This window comes from Peromyscus californicus, unplaced genomic scaffold (genome assembly GCF_007827085.1).
Source record: "Peromyscus californicus insignis strain IS unplaced genomic scaffold, ASM782708v3 Scaffold_3__1_contigs__length_106647218, whole genome shotgun sequence".
Lineage (NCBI taxonomy): Eukaryota > Metazoa > Chordata > Mammalia > Rodentia > Cricetidae > Peromyscus > Peromyscus californicus.
Genome location: NW_026294551.1, coordinates 69745312 through 69770738, shown reverse-complemented (window position 1 = coordinate 69770738; position 25427 = coordinate 69745312). Strand labels below are relative to the sequence as shown.

The following is a 25427-nucleotide window of genomic DNA, read 5'->3' as shown; positions in this document are numbered from 1 at the left end:
ACAGCCTGCATCTTACCTCACAGTACTGATCTGGGGACCTGAGACCAGCTAGAGGAACATCAAGAAAGTGCTCCTCAGTCTTGAGATGGCTCCTGACCTACAGTCTGCACTGCTACTGGGCCTTGATCTCAGGATCTGGTTTCCACTTACCCAAAATGGTGATAATCTCAGCTGGGGATATAGCTCAGTTGGTAGAGTGCTTGCCTACAATACACCACACCCTGGATTTGATTCCCAGCACCAAATAAACCCAGTGTGGTAGTGCATGCCTGAAATCCATGCACTTGGGAGGTGGAGGCAGGAGGATCACAAGTTCAAGGTCATCCTCAGCTACATAGTGGACCTGAGGGCAGCCTGGGCTACACAAGACCCTGTCTCAAAGAAAAAGTGATAATCCCTCCCTCTAAGTAGTTCAGTCATTTCTACATTTATCCATTTGCATACTAGCTGTCTTAGTCAATGTTCTATTGCTGTGAAGAGACACCACGACCATGGCAACTCTAATAAAGGAAAACATTTAATTGGAGCTGCCTTACAGTTTCAGAGGCTTAGTCCATTAACATCATGCTAGGAAGCATAGCATAGTGTGACACACAGGCAGACATGGTGCTGGAGAAGTAGCTGAGAGTTCTACATCCAGATCAACATGCAGCAGGAAGAGAGAGAGAGACGTTGGGGCTGGCTTGAGCATTTGAAACCTCAAAGCCCACCCCCAGTGACACAGTTCCTTCAACAAAGCCACACCTATTCCAACAAGGCCACACCTCCTAATAGTGCCACTCCCTGGTGACCAAGTATTCAAATCTATGCACCTATGGGGACCATTCTTATTCAAACCACCACAGTAGCCAGGGGATGTTGAATAATGATGGAAAGGGATACAAGGAACTTATAGGGAGCTGGTAATGTTTTTGTTTTTGAAACAGTATCTTGTGTATTTCAGGCTTGCCCAGTATGACCTTGAACTTTTGAATTTCTTCTGTTTCCTAAGTGTTGGGATTAGGGACATTCACCTAGAGAGGGTATTGTGGATGAACCCAGGGCCTCATGCATGCTAGGCAAGCTTTCTCCCAACTGAACTACATTTTCACTTTGGAGTTGGCAATGCTTTGGATTGTTTTGTTTCCCTCTTCTGGCCTCTATGAACACCAGGCACTCACATGGTGCACATACATACCTATAGGCAAGCAAAGTTTATAACATCAATCATGCTAAAAAGGTAAAAAAGGTGGAAGAATTCATTCACAAAAACCCACATATGATGTAATTCCATTTGTATGAACTATCCATAATAGGTAAAGACGTAGAGAAGAAAATGATTGTCTAGGACTCAGGGTATTGGGAGAACATAGGTCATGAAGGAATCAGGGAATGAATGACTCCTGTAAGCATAGAATGTCTTTTTAGGGTGAAGAAGTATTTTAAGTTGTGGTTATAGTCATGCACTTCCACTCATGTTAGCAAAACCCAATGAACTGTGCAATTTAAATTGATGAATTATATGGTGTAGAGTATTAATAACATCTTAATAAAGTTTGTATGTAGGATCAGCAAGATTGCTCAGTGTGTAAAGGCCATGCTGCTTTGCATGATGACCTGAGTTGGATCTCCAGACTCTATGTGGTAGAAGAAGAGAACTAACCTCCCCAAGTGGTCCTCTGACCTCCACATGTACACTGTGCTGCTCTGGCCTCCCTGCTCCCACCAAAATAAATAAATGAATGTAACTTTAAAAGTTGGTATGTATATAGCATATATATTGACTATCAGATAACTATAGGGATATATACAGTAGGGAGAGGAGATATGCAGAGCTGGGTCTGGGGAAATTTTAATTAGAATGATGTTAGTGCTCACTGAGAAGATGTTTTCTGAGTCAGGTAGTCATCTGGGAGAAGAGCTTGCTGGCCTGCCTGGGTTTATATCTAGACTTTATTATCAGTGTACAGGACCTTGAAAGAGTTTTATTTATAAAATAAGGACAACAATTACTACCTATTTCAAAAGGTTAATGTATGAATCAAATGATTTTTTTATTTTATTATTTTTTTTATTTTTATTTTGTTTTGTTTTGTTTTTCGAGACAGGGTTTCTCTGTGTAGCTTTGCGCCTTTCCTGGTACTCGCTTTGGAGACCAGGCTGGCCTCGAACTCACAGAGATCCGCCTGCCTCTGCCTCCCGAGTGCTGGGATTAAAGGCGTGCGCCACCACCGCCCGGCCGATTTTTTTATTTTAAAGACAGGGTCTCTCTACATAGCCCTTGCTGTCCTGGAACTCACTATGTAGACCAGGCTGGCCTCAAACTCATAGAAATATGCCTGCCTTTACCTCCCCAGAGATGGGTTTAAAACCTTGCACCACTTTGCCCAGATCCCAGATAATTTTTTAAAATGTATTTTTAGAGCCAGAGATAGGCACACACTTTTCATCTCAACACTTGGGAGGCAAAGGCAGGTGAATCTCTGTGAGTTCTTGTACAGCCTGATCTACATAGTGAGTTCCAAGACAGCCAGAGGTACATAATGAGACTGTGTCTCAAAAAAAAAAAAAACAAAACAAAAAAACCAAAAACAACATCAACACCAACAAACAACTAAGAAAAATGTATTTTTATTACATTTCCTCATTTATTCATGTATGTGTCTATGTGTGCTTGTGAGTGTTAGTATGGGTCACTATGTGCATATGGAGGTCAGAGGACAACTTTTGGGAATCAGTTCTCTCCTTTCACTGTGTGAGTTCCAGGGATCAAACTCAGATTGTCAGACTTGGTGGTAAGTGTCTCTGAGTTCTAACTTATCATGTCCACCCACATCAAATGATTTTTAAAAGAAAGTAAGGGTTGGAGAGATGGCTTAGAGGTTAAGAGCACTGGCTGTTCTTCCAGGGCACTGGGTTTTGTTTCCAGCACCTACATGGTAGCTGACAACTGTCTGTAATTCCAGTCCTAGGGGATTTGATGCCCTCTTCTGACCTCCAAAGGCACCAGACATGCACATTTTGTACATACATACACACAGGAAAAACACTCATACACATAAAATAAATGCTGAAAAAAAGGGCTGCTTTCATAATTACAAGGAAAAACCAACCCAGTGCATCAGGTAAAATTCCATTGGTTTGCTTGAGGTGGAGTCTCACCCTCTAGACCTGGCTGTCCTGGAACTCATTCTGGAGCCCAGGATCATTCTTGAACTTGAACTCACAGATGATCCTCCTGCTTCAGTCTCCTGAATACTGGGGTTGCATGTGTGAGCCATCATGGCCAGCTAAAATTCCTTATAGTTATGTTCATTAGTTCCTACTGACAAGCACATAACCCTTTCCTGCTAGGATGAAATCATATCTGGGATGTTGGATGAAGTGAGGAGGCCTACTGGGCAGGCTCAGATGGAAGAAGAGGAAGAATTGGAGAGGCAGAGGGATGGCTGTGGCTTTTACTCTAAGAGATGGAAAGTTAAAGGAGGGTTTGGAGCAAAAAAAGATCTGATTCATGTTTCAACACCATCCTTGTCGGTACTGTGCTGGAGATACAGTCCTTTCTCCATCTCCATGGGAGACTGGATCCAGGGTGCTCCTGGGCCCAGATCTGTGGGTGCTTGAGTTTCTCTGCTGCTCCACTTTTTCTCCTGCTCTCTGCCTCCTCGCTTCTTGTTTTTGTTTGAGACAGGGTCTTACTCTGTAATTCTGGCCTGGGACTCACTATATAGACCAGCCCGTCCTTGAACTCACAGATATCTACCTGTCTCTGCCTCCTGAGTGCTGGGATTACCACACCTGTCCTTTGTCTCATGGCTCTCAGGCTGTCTCAGACTCACCATGTAGCTGAGGATGACTTTGGGTTTTTGATTCTCCTGCCTCTACCTGTGTGTACCAGGTTTATGAGGGGCTGAGAATGGAACCCAGGGATGCAAGCATGTTAGGCAAGGACTCTATCAACAAAGCCACACCTGTTATCCCTCAAGGATGTTAGAGAAACAGGTTCTGAGTGTAGCAATACACGTGAGAGACCATAGTGATGGTGGTCGTGGCGGTGGTAGAAATCAAATTCTGGTTTTACTTTAAGGCAGATCCTAATGGGCTGTGTTGAAGGATTGGATATGGGGTGGGAGAAAGAGACTGGGGTTTGAGCAGAGTGATTGTTGGAATTCTGCTATTTGTTGAGATGCAGTGAGTCTAAGTTGGAGCTTTTTTGTGTGTATGTGACAGGGACAGCATAGAATAAGGGAGGCAAACTGGTCTGGGGAACGGGATTTAAACTTTGACCTGATAAAATATCTGTTACACATCCAAGCGGACTGATGCTGGGCTGGACAGGGTGGATAATTAGTTCTTTGGGACCAGGTTCTATGCTAGGCTCTGGAAAGACAGGTGGGAATCTGGGCAAGCTCCTAAGGATCCCCCTTTCTGCTGGTGGTACATGAAATAAACAAATTAACAAGCAAGGTCATTATGAAAGGTCACCATGTGGGACACAATGTACAATAGCCATTTTCTTTTATTTTTACTTTTGTATAGTATTAATAATTTGATTTTACACAACTAAAACCTTTACATTTGTAGAAGGTATTTGAATGCAAAACAATGCACTCAAAATAGATTAATTTTGTTCTTTCAGCAATCACTTTGATAGCATTTCAGAGATGTAACACAAAGGAAAAAAAATCTAAAGTCTCTAGCTTTAAGATACTTACAGTAGCCTACATGTCTTAGTGTAGTATGATGTAATGTAACATGCATTTGAATGTGGGATTTTACAAGGTAAAATAGGCATAGCTAGGAAACTGGATTAGTTTAGAATAAAGACATCTTTTGCTGGGCGGTGGTGGAGCATGTCTTTAATCCCAGCACTCGGGAGACGGAGGTAGGTGGATCTCAGTGAGTTCAAGGCCAGCCTGGTCTACAAAGTGGGTTCCAGGACAGCCAGGACTGTTACACAGAGAAACCCTGTCTCGAAAAACAAAACAAAGAATAAAGACATCTTTTAAAAACTTTAGGGCCAGCACAATTGCTGGGTGCTTGCTACTAAGCCTGGTTTTAGTTCCATTGGTGAGATCCAGGTTGTGGAAGAAGAGACTAACTCTTGAACTTGTTCTCTGACCTCCACACATATGAGTCATGGCATATGAGTACTGGAGCACACACTCACATAAATAATATAAAACTTGAAAGAAATGATAAGGCATTATCATGTATTATCAACAGTTGTGCAACGGTGGTCTACATTATCATAAGACATGGGCCTGTCCTACTCAGCACCATTGAGAAATACAGAACATTTTACTGATGTTCATGGCCAATTGTGTGATGTATTGAGGAACATTGTTTAAAGATTTATTATTTTTATTTATTTATTTTTGAGACAGGGTTTCTCTGTGTAGCCCTGGCTGTCCTGGAACTTGATCTGTAGACCAGGCTGACCTTGAGCTCAGAGATCTGCTTTGCCTCTTCCTCCGAGTGCTGAGATTAAAGGTGTATGCCACCACTATCTGGCTATTTTTTTAAATTTTTAAATTAAGTGTATGTGTGTATCTGTGAGTGAGTATATGCATGTGAGTACGGTGCCCACAGAGACCAGAAGAGGGTGTAGGATTCCATAGAACTGGAGTTCTGATGCCTGACCTGGGCACTGGGACCCTAACTTCAGTCCTCCGCAAGAACAGTGTATGTACTCTTAACTGCTGAGCCATCTCTCCAACCCCAAGATGAACACTTTGAATGTTAACACAAAACATGTTTTATAATTATTTGCAACTTACACTCTCCCATAACTTCCAGGCATGATGGAGATGCCTTTCATGCTTTGTAGGAGTCAAGGATCTCTCTGTGAGTTCAAGGTTAGCATGGTCTACACAATGAGACCCTGTATCAAACCAAAACTAAAACCAACTCTCCCATAACTGAAAAATCCAAACCAGTTCTGTTGAGCAAGTGGCTATTTAGAAGGAGCTTCGGCTTTGAGCCGTTCTCATGGTTGGATACTGTTAGGTCTCAAACCCTGGACAATGGCTGAGATGCCTATTTAACATATCAAAACTTCTCCAGCTCAGGGGGTGGGCTGCCCTTCCCCCAGCTGCCCTTCCCTATATAATCCTGCCATTTTGGCTATCCCAGTCTCTTGGCCCAGGCGACCCCTCTTGGTCAGCAGTTCCTCTCTCATCTCTCCTCTCTCTCCCTCCTCACATGGCCAACCTAGTCTGGTCATGTCCTCCTTATTATTATTGCTTTTTCATTCAGATACCTTAGGCCAGAAATAAACCTCTGTCTTCAAAAAGCTCAGTTTGAAACAGAATAGCTCAGTAGCAGGGCCGTTGCCCAGCCTGCCTGAGGCCTAAGGTTCGATTCACGGCACCCCGCACAAAGCCCTCACCTGCCTAACGGAGCGCTAGACACTCAATTTAACGGTTGAGGTGTGCACAAACGCACACGTGTATGTACACACAAGCAGACAAAGGCCACGAATCACAACTTCTTATTCAGAGTCTCAAACTGCTGGTGCACACAGCAGAGATAAACAGAACCCAACCTCTGATATTCCTCACGAAATAAGGATGAATCAATCAGAATCTGATGCGCTATCACCCACTGTTATTTTTAATATTTGGGATAGTGCCAGCGCCAGAAGCCCCTCGCAATCTGAGCCGGCCAGGTGTCCCCGGGGCCTCAACGTGAACCACCCTTCCAGCGCAGAGGAACCGCACAGCGGCGCAGGCGCCGCCCCAGTCCGGCGTCCGTGGAGATGGACGCGGAAAGGCCTTGCGCGTGCGTACTTCAAGAAGCCGAGGGCAGCCGAGATTGGGCGGGGCGAGCTCAGAGTGCGCCTGCGCACTGCCCTCCGTCGCTGAGTGAGCCGCAGTCTCTAGAGCACCCAGGTGTCTCGGTCTCCCGCGGCCAGCCTCGCCCGCAAACCCGCTGTTGTTGGGCTGCATCCCGAGCGGGGACATTGGCGCAGCACGGCACGCGGCCACCATGCCGGTGAGGACGGCCGCTCGGCCGCTGGGGCTCCGACTCATCGTGGCGGCCCTGCTCGGGGGCGCGGCCGTTGCCATAGAAGCGCGCGGCGGGCGGGCGGGGCAGGGCGGCGGGGCCGCGAGGCCTGGGCGGGGAAGGGCGGCGGGGTGGCCCGGCTGCGGGTCCTGCGAGCATGGGGCGGGGGTGGGGGGGGAACACACCCGGGACCCGCCCTGTCGCCCCACTGCGCGCTGCATCCCGCCGGGCCCGCGCTGCCCGACAGAAAAGCGTCGCGCGGCAGCGGGGACTTGGTGGCTGCGCGCGGCCGCGAGGGTCGTGCGGATGCCCGCGACCCCAGAGTCCACTCTCGGTCCCCGACTCCCTCGGGAGTAAGCTGTCATTCCTCTCGGGCGCCTTAGCTTATGGTGCAAAATGTAACCCGTAGGTGTCTTTGTGTGAATACGCGGCGGCGATTTGGTTACCTTCTAAAATTTCACGGATTGTTATCGTGCCATAATAAGGGGGTGGTTGTAAGTCTCATTGGAGAAGGCTTGAGCCATGGAAGCCTATTTATTGGTTACGAGGCTTCCGACAGCTATTCAAATTGTCTGGACTCTTATTTCCCACACAAACTTCTTGTGGTTTTCATCAGACACTTGAAGGACAGGGTTTGACATTCAGCACAAAATGCTCAATGTTTGTTTTTATTTATTGCTTTCACGGTATTCATTCAATAAATACTGGGCACCACCCGTATATATGCTAACCATGTAGGTGGTAGGGTTGGTTGAGCAAAACTTGCCAGGCGTTTTTTAAATCTAATCTTATATGTATGAGTGTCTGCCTGCCTGCATGTATGTGCACCATGTGCCAGGGGAAGGCAGAAGAGGTCATGGGATTCGGGACTGGAGTATAAGCAGTGGTGAGCTGCTGTGTGGTGTTGGAAACCCAGCCCAGGTCCTCTGCAAGAGTAACAAGGGCTCTTAACCACTGAGCCATCTCTCCAGTCCCATTTGCCGAGTTTTTTGACTTTGGAGAAAGAGAAGCTTGCCTTTTGAGGCAGAGGTCAAAACCATACACACTAACAGAGAAAAGAGTCTTGATGAAGGAAGTGGGTGAGTTGCATTGATAGAAATAGGCTCTGGTGAATTGAAAACTGTTGCCATAAAGGAGTGCTGGCCTACTGGTAACAGATCTACTTTTGTTTTCAAAAGACTTAAATTGCAGCCTGGTGGTGGTGGTGGTGGTGCATGCCTTTAATCCCAGCACTCATAAGGCAGAGGCAGGCGGATCTCTGTGAGTTCCAGGCCAGCCTGGGCTACAGAACGAGTTCTAGGATTGCCAGAGCTGTTACACAGAGAATCCCCCATCTCAAAACAAAACAAAAAAACACCCCCCCCAAAAAGAATTCAAGGCTATTCTTGACTTCATAGTGAGTTCCAGTCCACCCTGTGCTTCATGAGACCCTGTATCAGAACAAAACAAAAATACTTTGAGCCGAATAAAAGAATTTTATGGGCTGAATTCAGCCCCTTGACTACTTGTTTGCAACTCAGGTGAGGATAGAATGACAGACATCAATCAAGGATCAAACAAGAGTAAAACTGTATCTGTGAAAAGCAGGATGTGTTTTCAGAGTCTGTTTAAAAAAAAAAAAAAAAAGCACTTGACCTAGTCAGAGAAGTGTTCCCAAAGGAAGTGTCTGTGGAGCTGAAAACTGAAGGAAAAATAGATATTATCTAAGTGAAGAAGGACGGGAGGAATGTTCTAGGCTGAAGGACTCCAGGAAAAGGTCCTGAAACCCAGGGTGTTGTGGCTGAGAGGAGGCAGAGTATTTTGTGACACCTAGAGACTTTTCCATACTACCTTAACATTTTTTATTTTGGGCTTGTCATCTGTGGGAAAGTTTTACATTGGAGAGTATCCTGATTTGATTTGTGTTTACACCATCATGTACGAGGACAGATTGAAGGGCAATTCAATTAGATGCAGGAGCGTAGTTAGGAGATTGTAATGCAGGGCCCAGGTCATGTGACTTAGCTTAGGGCGATGAGGCTGAGCTGGAGAGTAGCATATTGATAGTAATAGGATTGTTTTGACTTAGTTTCTTTTTTTTTTTTTTTCTTCTGGAGCTAAGGACCGAACCCAGGGCCTTGTGCTTGCTAGGCAAGCACTCTACCACTGAGCTAAATCCCCAACCATTGACTTAATTTCTTAGTCATGTAAAATTTTGAAAATCAAAACTTTATACAAGCATTCGTTCATAAGACATTTTTTTTCCTGTATGTCATTGGCCTTCTCTGTTTTTAAATTATTGTTGTTTTCTGTAGAGAAGGTAAGTCATGTTTGAGTGTTTCATATGCTAAAAAAATTTTTACAAATGCATTCTAGAAAATGAAACTAGATGCCATGGGAAAGCAAAGGACATCATACTTTGTTGGTTTGTTTTGAGACAGGGTCTCACTATATTTTATAGGCTGGTCTCAAACTCAGAGATCCTCCTGCCTGTGCCTCTTGGAGTACTGGGATCAAAAGTATGTGCCATAGCGCCTAGCTTGATCGCTTCCATTCTTGATAAAACTTGCCAACCATGTTCACATGTGCTTTTTTTGCAGGCAGGAAATTCAGAGGATGTCGGGGACTGTTGAGCAAATGTCATGCATACTAGTTCATTTTCTGCATCTGAAGCATTCACTACAGATGTAAACTTAGAGTTTTCTCTCCTCTCTTTTGTATTGCAAAAGAAATTTCCTCTTTGCATCCTTTCTGTTATGTATAGATCTTTAATTGCATTTAACAAAGTCTTGTGAGGTCTTAGCACATTCAGGGTGCTGAGGTGGAAAAGTAGCCTATTTCAATTATAAATTTAGGGCAAAATGAATGTTCTTTTCATTGTTTGTAAACATTTTCTCCACCAGATCAATAAATCTGAGAAGCCAGAAAGCTGCGATAATGTGAAGGTTGTTGTTAGGTGCCGGCCCCTCAATGAGAGAGAGAAATCAATGTGCTATAGACAGGCCGTCAGCGTGGATGAGATGAGGGGAACGATCACCGTCCATAAGACCGATTCTTCCAACGAACCTCCAAAGACGTTTACTTTTGATACTGTTTTTGGACCAGAAAGTAAACAACTTGATGTATATAACTTAACTGCAAGACCTATTATTGATTCCGTTCTGGAAGGCTACAATGGTGAGTGAATATGCAGCTTGCGTAAAAAAACAAAACCAAAAACAGAACAACTTTATTATTGTAAAGGCAATGCCCAGAAAGATAAGTGGCTTACCTATTGCAACTACAGCTTGGTAAGTTATGGCTAACATATACAGCTGTGAGGCCTCACCACAGTCCTGTTTTAGAACCCTAATGTCATCCTCAAGCATTCCTTTCCACCCTGCAACCTCCCCCCTGCATCCTTTGATCTGCTGTCTTTGAAATTTCATTTAAATGACATCATAAAATGCCATCTTTTTATTTTTTTTTTTTTTTTTTTTTTATTTTTTATTTATTTTTTTTTTTTTTTAAAGATTTATTTTATTTATTATGTATACAGTGTTCTGCCTGCATGTGTCTTTGCAGGCCAGAAGAGGGCACCAGATCTAATTGTGGGTGGTTGTGAGCCACCATGTGGTTGCTGGGAATTGAACTCAGGACCTCTGGAAGAGCAGTCAGTGCTCTTAACCTCTGAGCCATCTCTCCAGCCCCCATCTTTTTATTTTTAAACATTTTATTTTATGTGTGTGAGTATTTCGCCTAAATGTAGGTCTGTGCTTGCACTGTGTGTGCGCAGTGCTCATGGAGGTCAGAAGAGGGCAGCAGTCCATCCTGGGCCTGGAGTTAGAGATGGTTGTGACCACTGTGTCAGCACTGTGGGTGGGTGCTGAGAATACAGCCCAGGCCAGAGAGGGTTTCTCTGTGGAACAGCGCTCAGGCTGGCCTCGACCTCAGAAGTCTGCCTGCCTCTTCCTCCCGAATGCTGGGATTAAAGCCATGCCCCACCACCACCCGGCTAAAATGCTTTCTTTTTAAATGCTTTTTCCTTTCTCTTTGTGTAATGTTTTTGAAGTTTACTTGTCTTTGCATATTATCAGGACTTTGTGACTTAATGAGAAAACAGATTTATTTTTTTATTTTATGTGTATGAGTGAGTATTTGCTTGTATGTATGTATACCATGTGCATACCTTGTGCCCTCAGAGGCCATAAGAGGGCATCAGATGTATGAACTACCATGTGGGTTCTAGGAATTGCACTTAGGTCTTCTGGAAGAGCAGCAAGGGCTTTTAACCTCTGAGCCAAGCCTTCTCTCCAGATGCTACCATGTTATGTCCTGTCCTGTCCCCCCGCCCCCAAGACAGGGTTTCGCTGTGTAGTTTTGGTGCCTGCCTGGATCTCACTTTGTATGCCAGGCTGGCCTTACAGAGATCTGCCTGGCTGGGATTAAAGGCTTGTGCCACCACCGCCGCCCAGCTGTGATTTTTTTTTTTTTAATTACTGAATTGTGTGTGGTTTTTTTTTTTTATTTTATTGAGACAGGGTCTCATATAGCCCAGGTTGACCTTGAATTTGTTAATAGTTGAGGCTAGCTTTGAACTCCTTCCTGATTCTCCAGCCTCTACCTCTCTGAATTGCGTTTCATTATATGTATATAACACACTCTGTCTATTTATCAGTCTTTTTGCTAAGATAGATAATGCTGCTATATGTTTTTGTAAAGATGTAAAGTTTGTCTTGGATAGATGCCTAGAAATTGGATTGTCAAATGGTAAGCAATCATACAGATACATATATAGATACCCAGTTACTCCAGCGTTGTTTGATGGTGGTGGCGTGTGCCTTTAATCCCAGCACTCAGGAGGCAGAGGCTGGCGGATCTCTGAGTTTGAGGCCAGCCTGCTCTACAGAGCAAGTACCAGGATAGACTCCAAAGCTAGGAAAAGAAACCCTGTCTCAGAAAAAACAAACAAAACAAAAACCCAAAACACAACAGCAACAAAATACACATATATGTGTGTATATATGTATGTATACATATGTATCTGTATATATACAGAAAAGCATTTGATTTTTAAGCATTTTTTTCTTATTAAGATAAAATTCAAGGGACATAAATCCACTCATCATTTTACAGTATAGGATTCATAGACTTTCAGTGGATCACAGTGTTCTTAGACTGTGTTCCATCAGCCCAGGAAGGAGTCTACATCTCAGTTTCAGCCACTTGAGTCCTCTCAGCCCCACTGCTCTGTTGGAGTCCTGCCCTGACATTTCATGGGAAGGGACTCACACACCGAGCAGTCTTTTATCTGACTTCTTTCATTAGCACAGTGTTTTCTAGGTTAATTCTTTTTCTTTCTTTCTTTTAAAAGATTTATTTATTTATTTATTTATTTATTTCTTATGTATACAATTTCCTGTCTGCATGTATCCCTGCAGGCCAGGAGAGGGCGCCAGATCTCATTACAGATGGTTGTGAGCCACCATGTGGTTGCTGGGAATTGAACTCAGGACTTCTGGAAGAGCAGCCAATGCTCTTAACCACTGAGCTGTCTCTCCAGCCCCTAGGTTAATTCTTATCGTAGAATGTATCAGTATTCATTCATTTCATACCAAATAATATTCCACTGTACAGATGCATTTTGTTTGTATATTTCATCAGTTGAACATTTGGGTTGTTTCTACTTTCTAACTGTTAGGAATAATGTTGTTAGGCATGTTCTTATACAAGTTTTTAACTTCTCTGAACATAACACACCTAGGAGTAGAGTTGATGAGTCATGGGGTAACTTTCTTTGACCTTTTGAAGAACTGCCAAATGGTATTTCATAGTGACATCACCATTTCATGTTCTACCAGCAATATGAGCATTCCAGTTTCTCCAAGTCTTTGCCAGCATCTGTTACTGTCATTTTGGTAGCATTGGCCTAATGGCACAAAGTGCTGTCTCATGACTTGCAGTTGATTTTATATATTTATATGTTTTATATATTATATATATTTATATATTGAAGAATGCAGCCTTGCTAAACTTAGTAATTCTAGTTGATTTTTAGTGTTTGTCCTTAGGGCTGGGGGTGGAGATCAAATTCAGACCCTTATACTTTAAAAAAAATTCTCTAGGATTTTTCTACATGCATAATTATATTGTCTGCTAGTAAAGAGTTTTTACTTTTCTTTCCAGTCTTTTGTCTTTAATTTCATTTTGTTGCCTAATACCCTGGCCAGAAACTCCAGGCAATGTTGAGCACAGTTGGAGAAAGTGGACACTGTTGTCTTCTGATCTTAGGGGAAATGTACTCATTCTTCTCTGGTGAGCCTTGTGTTAGCTGTGGATTTCTCACAGATGTACTCAGTCAGATTGAGAACACACCTTTCTTCTAGTTCAGTTTGCTGACAGGTTTGTTTTGCTTTGTGTCTTTAAGAATGTATGTTGCATTTTTTTCGAATGCAGTTTTGTTTTTCTTTCTAAGTTTGCTGTTAGGTTTTATAAGTGAAGCCAGCGTTGTCACTTAGTCATGAAGTATTGTTCTTTTCAAATACTGTTAGATTTGATTTACCAAGTTTTTATTTGAAATTTTTGTACCTGTGTTCATGAAGTATTAAAAACACCGTTTCCTGGAAATGTTTTTTTCTAGTTTGAGTATCAGAATAATGCTAGTTTTCTTAAAAGATTTATTTTTTAATTGTATATGTGTGTGGGTCGGTGTGTATGTGTGCTGGTGGAGGCCAGAAGGTGTGGGATCCTCTGGAGCTGGAGTTATAGGTGGTTGTAAGCTGCACAGTATGAATTCTGGGACCCACTCACACAGCTGCATCTGAAGCCTGGGTGGTCAGGGACCTATATAAGAAGTTACAGATATTCCTTTTGCAGACTTCTAGGAGAATTAGTATTGTTACTTTAGATTTTGGGAAGCACTCATCCGTGCTGTAGGAAGGCTGGTAAACTCTTCAGACGAAGATATGGGAGTGGGTCCCTGACCACCCTGACCACTTCAGATGCAGTTGTGTGAGTGGGCCCCTGACCACTCCAGTTCTCCCTTATTCTCTTGAGTGAGTTTTGCTAATTTGTCTTTTATGGAATTTGTCATTGCAGTTGTCATTTTAATCAGGAAGTTGTTTCTCTGTGTTCGTGGTTCTGAGTGTTAGAATGTGGTCCCCACGTGGTGATTTGTGTCTTCTTTTTCCTGACCAGTTGACTAGAGATTTGTACTTGGGATAGTTTTCACTTTTCCTATGTTGTTTCATGTTTTCTGTCTTACTAATTTCTGTTCTGATCTTAATTGCTTCTTTTCTCTGACTTTGGATTTAATTTGCTCTTTCTCTTTTTGCTGTTGTCGTTTGTTCGAAACAGGATCTCTCTATGTAGCCTTGGCTGTCCTAGAACTTACTCTGTAGACCAGCCTGGCCTGGAACTCAGAAGTTCTTCTGCCTCTGCCTCCTGAGTGCTGGGCTTAAAGACCACTATACCCAGCCTCTGTTTTCTTAAGGTGGGAACTAAGGGATCATGTTATCCTTCTAATGTAGGAATTTAGTAATATGCCCACCCCCCATATAACTGCTTTAGTGTCATCTAAAAGACTTTAACATACAGACCATGTTTTCACTTACATCTATTTCAGAATGCTTTCTATTCTACTTTGTGTGTGTATGTGCACGTATTTATGTGTTTGCATCTTCATGTTTGTGCCAGCATGCATGCATGTATTACCCACATGTATGCAAAGGCCATACATAGGTCAACCTTGAGTTTTGTACCTCAGGAGGGATCTCCCTTGTTTTTGAGATAGAGACCTGGGTAAGCTACTAGTGAGCCCCAGGATCCTCCACAGTGTTAGAATCCAAATTTTCTATGTTGTGATTGAACTCAGGTCCTTCTACCTGTGTGGCAAGCAAGCACTTTACTAACTGACCCATTCATCTCCCAGCTCCTTGATTCCTTGATACTTTATTTATATGTGTTATTTATATTTAGTTGAGATATTTTATGGTTTTCCAGAGGGTTTTCTGTTGATTATACACTAATTTCATTTTAACTAGAGAACACACTTTGTGTGATTTGAATCTTACTAGGTTTATGAGACCTGTTTTCTTATTAAATGCTTTGTGTATACTTGAAAAGGCTGTGTGTTCTGCTGTTGAGGCAGGGTTGTTCTTTTAACATTTACTAGTCAGTTGGTTTGTGAGTATTATTCAGCTCTTCTCTTTGGTCTATCAATCATTGAGAAATAATATCTGAGTATATTTTCTTTTTTTTTTTTTCTTTTTTTTTTTTTTTTTTTTTTTTTGGTTTTTCGAGGCAGGGTTTCTCTGTAGCTTTGCGTCTTTCCTGGGACTCACTTGGTAGCCCAGGCTGGCCTCGAACTCACAGAGATCCGCCTGGCTCTGCCTCCCGAGTGCTGGGATTAAAGGCGTGCGCCACCACCGCCCGGCATCTGAGTATATTTTCTGATTTGCCTTTTTTTGTTGTTGTTGTCAAGCAGGGTTTCACTAGGAACTGTTGGCTGTCCTTGAACTCAGTGCTGGGATTAAACATGTGAACCACCATGCTAGGCTTCCTACTTTTCTTTCTTTTTCTTATACTTTGGAGCTCTGTGAGAAGATGCATGAATGCTTAGGATTTACTGCCATCTTGATGACCTTTTTTATTGAGAAATTATTCTTTCTGTTTTGGGTCCCCCCCCCCCCCCAGGGGTTCATGCATGCTAGGCAAGTGCTCTACCACTAACCTATGTCCTCAACCCTGTGAAATCATCCCCCTTACTCTTTGCTCTGGAACTGGCTCTGTCTGGTATTGATATAAACACTCTGGCTTTTTTTTTGGATTGGTGTTAGCATGGTGTGTCCTTTCTCCATCCTTTTAATCCATTTGTGTTTTGATATTGAAAGTACATTTTTCTTTTTCTTTTTTTAATAGTTTATTTATTATGTATACAGTGTTCTGCCTGCATGTATGCCTACCCACCAGAAGAGAGCACCAGATCTCATTACAGATGGTTGTGAGCCACCACCTGGTTGCTGGGAATTGAACTCAGGACCTCTGGAAGAGCAGCCAGTGCTCTTAACCACTGAGCCATCTCTCCAGCCCACTACATTTCTTTTCTAAAAAGTGTACATGTGTGTATCTGTGTGTGTGTGTGTGTGTGTGTGTGTGTGTGTGTGTGAGAGAGAGAGAGAGAGAGAGAGAGAGAGAGAGAGAGAGAGAGAGAGAGAGAGAGAGAGAAATTGGGGGGAAAGGGTGTGTACATGCCACAGGGTTTGTGTGGAGACCAGAGGACACCTGTGGAGTTGATTCTCTTCTTTCACCTTCACAGTAGTTCCAGGGTTCAAGCTCAGGTGGCCAGGTTAGCATGACAAGTGCCTCTCTGCCTGCAGAGCCTTCTCAGTGTCCTGAAAGTGGAGTTCTGATGAGGAGCTGCAGTGAGTCTGCCCACGTCATCCCAACTGTGTCCTTCTCTCAGTTGCCCAGAAGACTTCTCGCTTTATCGTTGGTTTCATTTTATTTGATTGTAATGTGCTTTGTAGGGTCTTTCTTGTGTCCGTTGTGTTTGTAGTGTTAAACTTTTTGGATTTGTAGATTATAGACTTCATCCATTGTGGGGAAATTTTCTGCTGTTCTTTCTTCAAATATTTTTAGTCCTCGTCCTCATTCCTTTTGGAAACTCCAGAGATATATAGGAGCTCTCGAAACTGTGCTCGGCTACCTGATCTCGGTGATACCTTGTGTGCCCTTGGCACTCCCACTACAGTTCCCATCCCCCACACTGTGGTCTGTGTCTAGATGCCTGGGGGCTTCATGTCCCACATCCGTGTCTCCAGCCCTGTTGATGTGCTTGGACACTAATTCTGGCCACTCTCAGTTTGACTTAGTTTTAGTTGACTGATTTCTTTTTCTTTTTATATAAAATATTCTTTTTTAAAGATTTATTTTTTTATTTTATGTATGTGAGTGCTCTATTTGCACGTACAACTTTATGCCAGAAGAGGGCATCAGATCCCACTGTAGATGGCTGTGAGCCACCATGTGGTTGCTGGGAATTGAACTCAGGACCTCTCCTCTGGAAGAGCAGCCGGTGCCCTTAGCTACTGAACCATCTCTCCAGCCCCGACTGATTTCTTTAGTAGGCCATATCATTTTGCTTTTTTTGTAGACGTGGCAGTTTCTGGTTGGATGCTAGACATTGTGAATTTTACCTTAATTCTTGGTCTTTTTTAGTTTCTATAAACATTTCCTCAGAGCAGTTATTTGAAAACCAATTTGATCCTTTTAGGGAGATGTGGTCTCATTCTCTCTTCTTTTTCCCTCACTCACAACCCTCCTTCCCTTTTTCTTCCTTTCTTTCTTGTTCTTGGTTTGGAGTCAGGGTCACATGTAGCCTAGGTTGGCCTCAAACTTGCAATATAGCCCAAGTTGGGCTCAGACTCACTATGTAGCCCAGAATGATCTTGAATCCTCTTGTTCCTGCCTCCCAACTTCTGGCATCATGGATATGTGCCACCATGCCTGGCTTCAGATTCTTCAAGATTGGCTAGTAAAGAGCAGAACAGTGCTCCCTCCTTCCCCACTATTGAGGTAAGATTCTTTTGTGCATTGTACTAAACATCCTGTGACTTGTGGGGTTTTCCAGTCTGTCTGTTCTTAACTAGTGTGAACACTGACCATTCTTCTTTCCAATCTTTCCACTTACTTCTCTCTCTCCCCCACCCCATCCCTGCCATCATTAGGTAGCTTCCTTCCTCTTACTTGTGTTCTGGTGGGTACTCAGCTGGATACTTGAGGACCCTCTGCCAATGTCCAGAACTCTCTCTGCCTCTCTCTCCCAGGACACTGCCTCTTCCAAACTTCGGTCACTTTAGTCTCATTTTGGAGTTCTCACAGGAAGTCTGCTGACCTCTATTTGTGGCCTTCTCTTGTTCTGGGACTTGGATTTGTTGGTCTTTCCTAAGCTCTGTATTTGACCTTATTCAACAAGCATTTGCCTGTTTATGCTGTAGGCTGAAAGGTAGCATAAGCCTCTCACTGTAAGCCCACCAAGGCCTGGCCAGTTCCTGGCTTTCAACATAAAGAAGTTTCCTCAGGGCTTCAGTTAAGGGCAGGAACATGGAGACTAGGATTTCATTTGTTTTTTGAGACAGGGTCTTTCCATGTAGCTCTGGCTATCCAAGAATTCACTCTATAGACTAGTCTGACCTTGAACTCACAGAGATCCATCTGCCTCTGCCTCCTGAGTGCTGGGCTAAAGGTATATGCCGTCACACCCGGATTAGATTTTTTTTTAACTAATTGTTTTGGAAACTATTGCTTCCATTTTTTTCTACTTCTGGTTCTAGCCAGGATAATTGGTTAATTTAGTCCTTGATACTCCATCTAGGTTGGAATCAAAAGTGTTACTGCTTTAATTATAAGTTAACAGAATTATGTATTTTTAAAATAAGTACAATGAAGAATGGTGTTTGACTTTCAAGAATTTGTACCTATTTTCTGTTGTCTTTTTTTTTTTTTTTTTTTTTTTTTTTTTTGGTTTTTCGAGACAGGGTTTCTCTGTGTAGCTTTGCGCCTTTCCTGGAACTCGCTTTGGAGACCAGGCTGGCCTCGAACTCACAGAGATCCGCCTGGCTCTGCCTCCCGAGTGCTGGGATTAAAGGCGTGCGCCACCACCGCCCGGCTCTGTTGTCTTTTTTTTAAAGATTTGTTTATTTATTATGAATACAGTGTTCTGTCTGCATGTATCCCTACCCACCAGAAGAGGGCACCAGATCTCATTGTAGATGGTTGTGAGCCACCTTGTGGTTGCCAGAAACTGAACTCAGGACTTCTGGAAGAACCAGTGCTCTTGACCACTGAGCCATCTCTCCAACCCTATTTTCTGTTGTCTTGTGCCAACTCTGAAAATTGTAATAACAGTAGAACAAGTTGGAAAACATAATACTTAGGAATTATATAACACTTAGTGCAGTTCATTCTCCATTGCTGAAATGTAATTTAGGTATAATGTTTTGGATTCTCAGAGTCAGGTATTAATCTTTAACTGTTTTAAAATAGTATTAGGTAGGTTCAGTGATGCATGCCTATACCAGCTGCTTGGAAGGCCAATATAGGAGGATCACCTAAACCAGGAGTTCAAGATTAGCCGGGAAACATGAGACCATATGTCAAGAAATAATAATAGACTATTTTTAGAGCAGTTTTAGGTTCACAGCAAAATCCACAGCAAAGAATTGACAGCTCTGATGGAACTGTGGTGTTGTGCGCACAGAGCCTCCTCAGTGGGCCTGTCCCCACCAGAGCCAAATAAATGCATTGTAGCCAGTCATCATCACCCAGAACCCCTCGTTCACATTCAGGTTCACTCGCTGTTGTCCTGGCCTTCAGCTCTTAACTGATGTCTCCATAGCTTTCTCGATTGCTCCAGTTATTGGCACCTGGAGCCACAGTGATCTGGAAGTTGCAGCTCCAAAAGAGGCACTCTGGCTTTACTTTGCCTTAGGTCATGGTTTCCATGAGCTTGTGTGATTAGGGACCTGCCGGTTTCTCTGGCTCTCTGTCAATCCATCTTCCTTTTCCATCCATCTCTGTTTCTTCCATCCTGGTGGCTTCAGTTCCCAGAAGTCTCTGTTCTTCTCCTTGCCTCCCTTCTGGATCTTTGTTGTACATTTTGAGTCTCAGTGTAAGCTCACCTCTCCTAGAAAGTGTTCCTGACCTCTGTCATCTTCCTCCCCCAGCCACCCCCTGCCTGGTTTATGTCCCTATTTTGTCTAGATTTGTTTCTTACCATAAGACCAGAGTTTGTAAATGACTTCATTTGATTCTTAGTGTGTGTGGAGTAGGTCATCTCACTCTGTTTACCACTGAGCAGACTTCTCTGGGAAGTTAATCTATCTAATGTCAAGTACCAGATGTGCTGGACTCAAACAGATGTTTCTGCTCTGCAGCTTGTGCTTTACAACCTCTTATTTAATGACCTCCTCCAACTTAATTTCTTAGAATTAAGTATAATGTAAATTTTCTTCTCTTTTTTTGAGACAAGGTTTCACTGTGTAACCTCTGCCTTTCTGGACCTCGGTATATAGACCAGTCTGGCCTTAAGATCCCAGAGATCCATTTGCCTCTCCCTCCTTGGGATTAAAGGTGTGGGCTACCACAACCAGCCAGCATAAGAATTTCGCATTTAGTTGATGCTAAAAGTTGAATGTGTACTAGAATATGTTTTTGTTTTTGAGACAGGGTTTCTCTGCATAACTCTGGCTTTCCTGGAACTCACAGAGATCCACCTGCTGCTGCCTCCAAGTGCTGAGATTAAAGGCGTGCACCACCACCATCTGACTTTTCTTTTTTCTTTCTTTCTTTTTTTTTTTTTTTTTGGGGGACAGTCTCACTGTATAGCCCAGGCTGCCCTCAACCTTGCAATAGTCCTCTCACCTCTTCCTCTCCAGTGCTGAGATGATAGATGTATGCCATTGTGCCCAGCTTTAGAATGAAGTTTTAGTTTAGGGAATATGTTACATAACAGTGTCGTGGCTTAATTTTTGAGATTCATTGTCCTGGATCATCAGACTCTGAAGTAACAGACTTTCTGCATCGTTCTCAGGGACCATTTTTGCATATGGACAGACTGGCACAGGCAAGACTTTCACCATGGAAGGTGTCCGCGCTGTACCGGGGCTCAGAGGGGTCATCCCCAACTCATTTGCTCACATATTTGGTCACATCGCAAAAGCAGAGGGTGACACAAGGTGAGAGAGTGCCTCTATTTCCTAACACCGAGAGGGTCAGACCTGGGAAAGACCTCGAGGCACCACATTTATAAACACATGTAAGACATGGAGTATTCCTTTGTACTTGCAGGTTTTTGGTTCGAGTGTCATACTTGGAGATATATAATGAAGAAGTCCGAGACCTTTTGGGAAAGGATCAGACACAGCGGTTGGAGGTAAGGATGGAATTGGAGTTAAGATAAAAATTGGAGGGCGCGGTGTGTGGCGCACACCTTTAATCCTGGCACTCAGGAGGCAGAGGCAGGCAGATCTCTGTGAGTTCAAGGCCTGGTCTACAAAGTGAGTTCCAAAACAACCACAGAGACAATACACAGAAAAGCCCTGTCTTGAAAAAAACAAAACAAAACAAAACAAAAATTGGAATAAACTGTTATACTCATAGATCGGTGCCTCATAGATGGGTACCTAGCCCAATTGTCATCAGAGAGGCTTCCTCCAGCAGCTGATGGGAGCAGATGCAGAGACCAACACCCAAACATTAGCCAGAGCTTGGGGAACCCTGCAGAAGAGGGGGAGGAAGGATTGTAGAAGCCAGAGGGGTCAAGGACACCAGAACAAAGCCCACAGAATCAACTAAGAAGGGCCCATAGGGGCTCACAGAGACCAAAGAAACAATCACAGAGTCTGCATGGGTTTGTGGCTAGGTCCTCTGCACAAATGCTCTGCTTGTTTAGCATGGGGTGTTTGTGGGACTCCTAAAGTGGGAGTGAGGGTGTCTCTGACTCTTTTATCTGCTCCTAGGACCCTTTTCCTCCTACTGGGTTGCCTCATCCAGCCTGGATAAGAGGGTTTGTGCCTTGTCTTACTGCCTCTCTGCCTTAGTTAGGTTTCTGTTGCTGTGAAGAGATACCATGACCACAGCAACTCTATTAAAGAAAACATTTAATTGGGGTGGCTCACTTACAGTTGCCAGAGGTTCAGTCCATTATCATCATGTTGGGAGCATGGTGGCATGCAGGCAGATGTGGTGCTGGCTACATCTTGGCTTGCAGGCAACAGGAAGTTGACTGACAGTCATTCTGAGGGAAGCTTGAGCAAAAGAGACGTCAAAGCCCAACCCCACCGTGACACACTTCCTCCAACAGGCCACACCTCCTAATAGTGCCACTCCCTTTGTGAGCCATTTTCTTTCAGACCACCACACTTTTTTTTTTTTTTAAGATTTATTTATTTATTATATATACAGCATGTATGACTGCAGGCCAGAAGAGGGCACCAGATCTCATTACAGATGGTTGTGAGCCACCATGTGGTTGCTGGGAATTGAACTCAGGACCTCTAGCAGAGCAGTCAATGCTCTCAACCTCTGAGCCATCTCTCCAGCCCCCCAGACCACCACACTTTATGCTGTGTTCAGTTTATATCACTGGAAGGCCTGCTCTTTTCTGAAGGGAAAGGGAGCAGCAGTGGGTCTAGGGGGAGAGCGAAGAATTCAGGGTCAGGAGAGATGGGAAATGGGGACTGAGAGGAATGGAGGGAAGAGAGGCTGTGGTTGGGATGTATTGTACGAGAAAAGAATAAATAAAAAAGAAAAAATGTGAAAAAAATTTGAATAGAGTGCTTGCCAAATTAAGGTCTTTTTTGTACAAAAGGTACTTTTAAAAACTACCTATATATGTCACTTACAAGTGCAAACCATTTGAGCATAAGTCACTGAAGCATAGCTGCTGAATCAAGTTTGGGAGATATTGCCATCTTAAAAATATTTTAAGATACAAGACAAATGGGCCGGAGAGGTGGCTCAGGTTAGGAGCACTGGCTGTTCTTCCTGAGGTCCTGAGTTCAATTCCTAGCACCCACATGGTGGCTCACAACCATCTGTAATGAGATCTGGCACCTCTTCTGGCCTGCAGGGATACATGCAGGCATAACACTGTATATGTAATAAATAAATTAATTAAAAAAAGATACAAGACAAACAAGAAAAGATGAGCCTTTTAAATCCTAGTATAGGAATTTTTTTATTTTTGTAAGTGCCCAGTTTGATTTTTCTATTTGAAGATCTTTGCCAGTGTTCTCCTACCCCAAATCAGTCTGCCTTCCTACCCCAAATCAGTCTGCCTTCTATTCTTGCACATTTTAGGTTAAATATCACATTGCAGAAGCTTACCCTGTTCCTTTTACTAGCTTGGTGTCTTTGATACATTCCCAGGGCTGGCAAGATGGTTCAGCAGGTAAAGGGGCTTGCCACCAAGCCTGAGGACCTGAGTTTAATCTCTGGGATTCACGTGGTGGAAGGAGAGAACCGGCTCCCACATAATGTCTTCTGACCTCATGTGTGCCCTGGCATGCGTAAAACACACATGCGTGCATGCACGCACGTGGAGTTTTAAGTGAACTGTACTCTCATGCTGTTTTGTATTTTATTCATGGCATCATCACAAATAATTGTGTGCAGTATTTATTTGTACTGAAGCTTTATGACCTTTGTGAATATGGGCATTGCTCATAACCACTCTCAGCTGTCTTCCCGTGTATAACAGTAGATACTCAGTAAGGAACTGGAAAACTTAGCATTATAAAGTCTTAGGCATGATTTTTGTTTGCTTTTTAGGTTAAAGAAAGGCCTGATGTGGGAGTATATATCAAAGATTTATCAGCTTATGTGGTCAATAATGCTGATGATATGGATAGAATCATGACGCTAGGCCACAAAAATCGTAAGTGTGGTACATAATTGTGATGAAATGCCTATATTTGAATGCTGGTTGAGAAGCAAATAAATATGGCTTTTGCCCCATAGAGGTTGAATTTTTTTTAAAGTCCACTCATTTTATATACTATCTAGGGAACATATATGGGTGAACAATAACATAGGTTGTTTTTCATGCTGACTGAAGTTTTCTTTAGTACCAAGAAAACTTCTTTATTTATTTATTCAGAGACAGGGTCTTATTATCCTTTATTTTTTATTTTATGTATATGAGTGTTTTGCCTGCATGCATGGAAGTGAACCACATGTATGCAGTGCCAACAAAGGCCAGAAGAGGGTATAAGATTTCCTGGCACAGGAGTTACAGATAATTGTAATCAGTTATGCGAGTGCTAGGAACCCAGCCCAGGGCCCCTGAAGAACAGTAGACACTCTTAACTGCAGAGCCGTCTCTCCAGCTTCTTTTTTTGTTTGTTTGTTTTGTTTTCCTGATAGAGGATCTCTCTACATAGCCCTGGCTGTCCTGGAACTCACTATACATACCAGACTGCCTTGTACTCACAGAGATCTGCCTGTTTCTACCTCGCACGGGCTGGTCTTTAAAGCATGTGCCACTAAGCCCAGCTCTCCAGCCTCATGATTGTGCCAGTCTTTGAAGCAGTCATAATGTTATAGCTTGCTAGTTAAAATATTGATAACATTTTGATTGAGCACTTACTGAGTGGGAAGTCCTTGTGCTGTGTGCTTTATGGAGATGATCGATTAGTCTTCACTGTAGTGTATGGGGATATGAAATTCCTACTTTATGAATGAGGCGACTGAGATGTAGTTTGAATACCATGTCTAAAGTAATACAATTACTAAGTGGTAGGGTGTTTGAACCTAGGTTATTAATCTGAGTTAGCCAGAATATATACTGCTTCCCTTCTGTTGAAAATTAAAGCAAAATTAAACTAACATTTTTCTCCTTCTAGTAATTGTTACAGATTTTTCATCTAAAGAATAAAAATCTGGACTGGAGAGATGGCTCAGAGGTTAAGAGCATTGACTGTTCTTCAAGAGGTCCTGAGTTTAATTCCCAGCAACTACATGGTGGCTCACAACCATCTATAATGAGATCTGGTGCCCTCTTCTAGAATGAAGGCAAACATGCAGACAGAACACTGTGTACATAATAAATAAAATTTAAAAAAATTGTTCAAACAAACAAAAAAAAAGAATAAAAGTCTTGCCAGGTATGATGGCATATATCTGTAATCCCAGCATTCAGGAGGCAGAGGCAGATGGACCTCAGAGTTTGAGGTTAGCTTTGTCTACATGGGAGTTTTAGGCCAAACAGAACTATCTTGCCCAGGCTGGCCTCAAACTTGTGGTTCTCATGCCTCAGCCTCCTAAGTACTAAGATTACAAGAATGAACCTCTACACTGACTGCTTAGCATGTGTTAAAATTTTTATTTGTTCTTGTTTTTAGCAAAATCTCACATGTAGTAGTAGTTGACTGGAACTTGATGTATAGATGAAGTGGGCTCACAGAGTTCCACCTGCTTCTGCCTCCTGAGCTCTGAGATTAAAGGCATGTACCACCCATGCCCAGCTCATCATGTTTTAACAAAGATGGTTCCTGTAGGATTGGCATCTTTTGATGTAACTGGATATGGACCCACCCATGTTTTTAATGGCCATTTAGTGACTTAAGCTATTCCATAGTAGATTAATCAGTGTTGTGTTGGATCTTTCTGGTCCTCACTGTTTCAGTGTTACAGTGATTCCTCCTGCAACATCTCATGTGTGTGTGCAGATCATTCTGTGGTGTAGAGTCCCAAACATAATTCTCTCTAGAGAGTTGTCAGCAGTTTTTTCCTAGTTATTTAACACGCGTTTCTTTTTGTGGTGTAGTTTTTTTTTTTTTTTTGAAGAGAGAAGATGATGCTGTGTTGCCAAGGCTGGCCTAGGTCACCTGGATTGATGTGTTCTCCTGTCTTGGCCTCCTAAGTACACACCACCATGTCCAGCTTCATAGATCGTTATAATCTTTAGATAGTAATATTTG

General features: G+C 43.0%; 2 protein-coding genes across 5 annotated transcripts in view; both read left to right on the top strand.

Annotated features, from left to right (window-relative positions):
- Window positions 1–9983, top strand: part of Septin8 (septin 8) — a 42745-nt gene extending 32762 nt beyond the window's left edge. Inside the window, exon 10 of the mRNA XM_052757834.1 lies at window positions 9870–9983. Within this exon, the coding sequence (XP_052613794.1) occupies window positions 9870–9909 (40 nt within the window). The 3' untranslated portion in view covers window positions 9910–9983. The remainder of the gene's footprint in view (window positions 1–9869) is intronic.
- The window catches only part of Kif3a (kinesin family member 3A), a 39634-nt gene continuing 21028 nt past the window's right edge, over window positions 6822–25427 (top strand). For 3 of the 4 annotated variants that reach the window (XM_052757826.1, XM_052757825.1, XM_052757823.1), the window contains exons 1-5: window positions 6822–6975; window positions 9870–10143; window positions 20537–20681; window positions 20794–20878; window positions 23278–23383. In XM_052757826.1, the coding sequence (XP_052613786.1) occupies window positions 6970–6975; window positions 9870–10143; window positions 20537–20681; window positions 20794–20878; window positions 23278–23383 (616 nt within the window). In that variant the 5' untranslated portion in view covers window positions 6822–6969. The remainder of the gene's footprint in view (window positions 6976–9869; window positions 10144–20536; window positions 20682–20793; window positions 20879–23277; window positions 23384–25427) is intronic. The other variant, XM_052757827.1, reaches the window with a different exon arrangement.